General features: G+C 47.1%; 1 protein-coding gene across 5 annotated transcripts in view; it reads right to left on the reverse strand.

Moving 5' to 3' along the window:
* Positions 1–5,889, reverse strand: part of LOC113572317 (solute carrier family 41 member 3) — a 14,938-nt gene extending 9,049 nt beyond the window's left edge. Inside the window, exons 1-2 of one of the 5 annotated variants that reach the window (XM_035522375.1) lie at positions 5,818–5,889; positions 4,165–4,462 (exon numbers count right to left, since the gene is read on the reverse strand). In XM_035522375.1, the coding sequence (XP_035378268.1) occupies positions 4,165–4,437 (273 nt within the window). In that variant the 5' untranslated portion in view covers positions 4,438–4,462; positions 5,818–5,889. The other 4 variants (XM_035522374.1, XM_035522372.1, XM_035522373.1 and 1 more) reach the window with 4 other exon arrangements.
* Between the last annotated feature and the right edge of the window lie 234 nt (positions 5,890–6,123).

The following is a 6,123-nucleotide window of genomic DNA, read 5'->3' on the forward strand; positions in this document are numbered from 1 at the left end:
CCATTTTTAGAGTGTTAGCAGGTGAGAGTCCTCCCACAACCCAGTAACTAAAAATAAGGCCAGTGTTTAAATAAGCAGACAGGCGCAGTGCCTAGTAAGATAGCGTGTGTATTTATAAACCGTGTGACATCCCAGCTGTCATGTCAGAACCTCATTCTGAAAGCTGGCTTGGCTGTGCAGCTCACTATATCACCAGCACTCACACACTGGCTCATCAGTGCATGCTGCCCATCTCTCAACCCTCCCACCCCATCAGTTAAACAGCTCAGACTGGCACCCAGGGCACCTGGCCTTATCTCACAGACTCCAAGCACCAGGGAGAACACAGGCAACCTGGCTGGGCTTGTTAGCATTGTAATGAGGCAGCAGGAAAACAACCTTCTTAAACGATATTAAGCAGAAAACAAATAAGGGTTATGCTGACAGCAGCATTTTTCTGATGCTGAGACACACTTTTTAGACAACCTGTGATTAGATCAAAACACTTGGAAATTAAATACTTAATGAAAATTCACAGTTAACAGTGACAAAAGGAAGTGACCTGCTGGAGAGACCCAGGAGACAAGCACTGCACAAAGCTCACCAAGCATGACCTTAGAAGGAAACCTCTTGTAAATAAACTGATGTGTGATTTAAAAAAAAAAAAACAACAAAAAAATCTGCAATATATATAAAAAACTACAATATATGAAAAAATATATGTAAAAGATGAAAATAGTATGAAGAATGAACATTGTTTGGAAGGTCATGTGAAAATGTAACGATTTAGAATGAGCTACAACTTCTCATCAATTTCAGCAAGTATTCTGCCAACTAACTCAACGACAGACATGCAGACCACTGTGAGATGTGGTCCTACTTGAATGGCATCCATGAGGATTCCAGTTGCCACCATGCCCAGTCCAGAGAGCAGGTACGGGACCAGGACCTGAGCAGCAATGAGGCAGGAGTTCTCGGGCAGGAAGCCACATGCCGACCGGGTCAGCTTACAGGTGAAACCTCGAAGCTTCTTCCCCTGGTAGAACAACTCCAGTTCCAACTGTGTCACCACCATCTCTGCTCCTGCATCCACCAGCCGAGGTGCCTTTCAGAGGTCTGCTGGGTCAGGGGACAGTTCCTGGAAGTCTTGCTGGATGCCACAGATGGAGCTTCAGCGCCCCCCTGACTGGCTCTTCATGCTGAAGCAGGAAATTCTTGAATCCCAGTGAAAAATAACCAAAGAATTCTGAATGTCAAAACTTCAGTTGGATAAAAATGATTTACAGGGTTCAAATGACATAAGAAGACATCAGAAGTCTGAAGAAATTAACTCCTAATCTTTGCCTTCTTAGTATTCCACAGGGCAGGAACGGAAATCAGCAATGTCAGGACGCTGCGTAGCCCAGACTGCTCTGTGCCCTGTCCCGCTAAACCATTAAAAAGCCAGTCTGTTCCACTCTGTCCCACACAGAGGTCCTACAGATGACTTGTTGATACTTGAGAAATGGTAAAGCTACTTTTCATGGTCATAATCGTTACTTTTCAACATCCCAAAAAACAACAGAAAATGTGTCCAAGCTAGTGGATATCTTTAGCGTCCACATACACTTTCCCTCGGTCCATGGCAGTCAATAGATCCTCCAGAGTTGTCTCGTTTTGGACAGGTTCCACTCCACTAGCACGTGTCTCGCTGGCAGAGCGCGTTTGGTGAGACGGGGTAATGTCCTGAGCAGTTCCCCAACAGCCCGACACACCCGCCTTACTCGAACCGCTGCGGGATCAAGACAGCACATCTATTTTTGTCAGCGTTCTACCATAGAGATGCAGGTGTGTGTGTGTGTTACGAGTATGTGCTCACGCTCGTGGTGTCCCTGCCTCGTCACCAGTGTCGTGACTCACCACCATCGCAACACACACTTCACTCCGGCTCCTGACACACACTCACAGCTAGTCATCCACTGCAAAAGGCTCTGGCCTCACGCCAGGTGTGGGAGTCAGGAGTAGTAACAAACATGTTGAGCTCCTTCCTCCCTCCCTGCAGCCCTGCCCCCTCCACGTGACATAAGCACACCCCACCCCCTGACAACCACACTGAAGCTCCTCTTCATCCCTCATCCTTCATCCTCTTCTTCGTTCATTGCCTTCCCTCTGCTGGATATGCGGTTAGTGTCCGGCTGTCCCTCACGTCCTGAGCTTGGTCTCAGCCCTGCCCCGCCCCCTGCCAGGTGTCAGCCCATGCTGATGCGCATATCTCCGCCCACCTGCAGCTCTGTCTTATCGGCAGCAAACGGACCGATTCCACGCAGAGTGGAGGGGGGAGTGATGAGAGAGAGAGAGAGAGAGCACGATGGAGAGACATCAGCCTGAGACTGGGAGCCCTGAGACGAGCACATCACAGTGACGCAGCAATTTCTCCCTGCAGTCTGTGTCGCCACCATTCCACAACACCACGCCTCCTGCTGGAGCCCGTAACACGCCCATGTCAGGATGCAACGCCCCTCAGATCCGCAGACGTGAATTGAATCACGGATGGCTTTAAAAGACCCTGACAGAACTGTTTGGTACGGGCTAAGGGTTAAAGTGGCAGTTCAAGGATTTTCAGAGTTCACATCAAAACTTGTGTTCTTAACAGCTGAACAACGTAAATGCCCGATATGGATTCAGAAACAATGGTTGGATTTGAAACTATTCAAGGTGGGAGCATTGTTGTTTCTATACCCTGACTTGTCTTCACTCAGTGGCATGTTTGTGGATGTGAGTATGACTGTCCAGAAGGAGGCTTTTACACACACACGCTACCAACCCAGATTGTATTTCTGGACAATAACATCTTTCTGGATTCCTCATCTCTTACAGAATTGTGACCATGTTTGATCCAAAATTTAAACAAAGCTAAAAGGACAAGCGGCAAACGACCAGTGTAGTGTTACTGTGTTTACATGAAAATTTAATTCTCACTGTTCTCATTATCAATGTTCTCGCAAAGTTTGACAAATTGCAGGGCCGTGCATGCTGAGAAGGCGATCTGGAGAAGCTAACCGATTTATGCCTGCACTTCAGCTGAGTCCTTTCCTTGCTTCTGTCGAAATTAGTCGATTTTTCTTTATATCGTGATTCTTCAGACAATATCAACTGTTTTTCTTGAAGATGGTTGCTTTCATTTCTGTAACTGTTCTCTTGGGTAGCGCGCAAGGACCAAAGACAGCCATGCAAACGCGTGCAGCTCATGCTCGGTGTCCGTCACTAACCTGTACACTCACACGGGCGGTTCCTCTAATCAAGAGCGCTGATTGACAGCGGACACGCGGCGCGTTGAGGAACCTGCATTAGTAGTTCAGCTCCATATGCATGTTATAGGAGTGAACAGGTGACATGAATACCTCGCAGTTTCACCACTGTTATACGAGCCGTTCTAGAGTCTACATCAGTTATTTAATAGAAAGGATTCAATGGCAGTGAATCAGACTTCAGCACTTTTAAGTGGAAAGTTGATCTAATGTGCCAGATGGTCAGTGATTTTCTATCGTTTCTTTATTTTATTTAATGTGCTTTGAATGGCAAATAAAAACATATCAATACATGTTAAACAGATGCATAGAAATGAATTATTTTACTGCTCTTCTCTTATCTAGAACAAAGCCTATGGTCCCCTGCTTGATCTACTTTGCATCAAATAATATGTTCACTGCAGAGTGAAATGAACAGCTCCCAGAGTCCTGGGTGGCAGCTCCAGAGAAGCACGTGTCCAGCCACAAGCAGCCGAAAGCCAAAGAGTGTGACACTCCCTCACCACATTACAGCCATTGCACAGTGCATTTCAGGTGCTCTTCCTGTTTCATAGACACATGCTTTTCATTGCTCAAATCTTTTAAGACTTTTCTACAAAGACAGTAAAAATGTTCTTGCGCGATCAAGTCAACCAAATCAGTTTCTGGTTAGTGTTGTGAGGAACAGACTCTATACAAACAGCAAATCTATTTGACTGACTGGACAATCAACCCTGGGTAAACTCAGCCATATGTTACAACCACTACCAGTTCAGTTCACCAGTTGGCAGACACGTGTGTTCGACACACACACCTGAACTCTAAAACCATCATTTTAGAACCTAAAGCTGAAGAGCATGTTCAATATTCTTGCGTGTGGGTTACAACAATATTCTCGAGCAGCAGAGCGGCATCTCACCTGCACCCTGTGCAGCGCCGTGCCGGCCAGCACCAGGCCCACACCGGCCAGCAGGTAGGGGCAGAGCACCTGCAGGCCGACAGACAGCACCGACTCCTCCTCGGCTCGCGAGGGTCTTCTCTTCTCCTCCGCGGGCTTTGCTGGCATCGGGAGCAGAGGGGGCAGCAGCGCCTCCTGGTGGCCGGCCCGCTCATTGACCTGCCGTTTGCCCCTGCCCTTCTTGGACTTCTTGTGCGCTCCACCCTTCCTCTGGTAGACCTCATCTGCAGGCATGGTGACGCCCCTTTAGCTCCCTGTCCTGGGCAACAGGGAACACGGCCAGCTGTGCAACAGTAGTCCAGGCTTCTCTAGTTCTTACGAATTAATCTTTTAGTCCAGTTATCTTAATCTAAGGTGCATCTTACTCTGCTGCCAAGGCTTCACCACACAAGACACTGACCTGATGTTAGTGACTCCTGATTACGCATAAAGCTACGATTACAGAACGTGTTATAAGCCGATATGGATACGGCTTGCTCTTATTGAAGCTGATGGCACCCTGCGTTACTCCAGCACGGTACCTACCGACTGATGCACATCAGTAACGTTTTGGATTCGTAGCTACGTTACAGTACTATAACCTCGTGCTTAGCAGTGACCAACCAGACTTAACCGTTTAGTAGTCACATCCAGGCCTACTGCGAAATAAACATGATTCACTAAATAAAGTATGACTTGGGAAGCAGGCAGCGTCACCAGCCGTGCGGCCCATTAGACTCCGGTAGTCAGTAATGTAGTGGAGCTATTCTACAAACATAACGATTAACGTGGCCTTTAAGCTTTGTAATTTACTACGCATAACGCTTACAGTGATCAACCCTACAGAGACACGGGGCTGTGTGATAGCATGCAGACTCAGGTACTACAGAATATCCTACCGTTTAACATCACAGATGCATGTGTGCTTATATTACGATTAGCCTTCATTATGAGTTAAAAGCACGACGGCCAAGTGGCCGTCCAACATCAGGCCATCACCGGCAGAAGCGCGCAGACGTGTGAAGCTATCGCGCGAACCACAGCACTTACTTCCGTGTATAGCCTCGAGAATGCAGCACGGGTATTTTTACTACAAACTAAACACGTGCTTTCTTTCTCGCGAGCTATGGGAAGACGTGAATCGACCAACAAACATCACTGATCAATTATTACACATCCGCAATATATAAGAGACAGGAGGTCTTTTAGTACACGAATCTGCGGTTCTTGATGTTTTTTGTGTAACTGTTCGAAAGGGGGTAGGCCTGCGCGTGCGCATCTTTGTCATCAGCGGGTCGCGCGCGGAGGTGATGACGGTGTAGTTTAGGTTTGACTTTTTATTTCTCTGCACGTGCAAGCTTAAAACGTGAAGACACGACGTGCGCAAGCAAATCACATTTTCTTAAGGACTAAGAACAGCCCCTCGGGATCTGTCGAGGATTCCCACTGACTTTAGTAGCACTGATCCTTAAAGACCAGCCCATGCAGCACGCTGCCATCTTACACTAAATCACCACACTGAACTATTCCCTGCAACCCCAAAACTAGCAACAAAAATCATGCTTGAAACCAAATAAAAAAATTGAGCTAATTAACTATACCACTCCGTCCGCAGAAAATGCGCACGCTTCTTACCTATGGAGCTGCCTCAACCTCGAGCTCCCAGAATAACGGGTCTGAGTGGGGAGGGGAGAGGAGGCGACTGGGGATCTTAAATTTCAACCCGTTGTCAGACTGGAGCTCCCCGGCCTGCCTGACTGGTCTCTACCAGGCGGGCTTCTTGGGGTTGTGCTATAGATGCCTATAGTTGTATAATAACTCTTTTAATGCTCGTTTGGACTCTCGAAAGTTTTCATTTACAGGATCAAGTAACAGCCAGAGTTGTTATAGTATTATATGTTTAACAAGAAAGAAAAAAAAAGAGCCCCCTAACACACAAAT

The sequence above is a fragment of the Electrophorus electricus genome, chromosome 24, assembly GCF_013358815.1.
Source record: "Electrophorus electricus isolate fEleEle1 chromosome 24, fEleEle1.pri, whole genome shotgun sequence".
Classification (NCBI taxonomy): Eukaryota; Metazoa; Chordata; class Actinopteri; order Gymnotiformes; family Gymnotidae; genus Electrophorus; species Electrophorus electricus.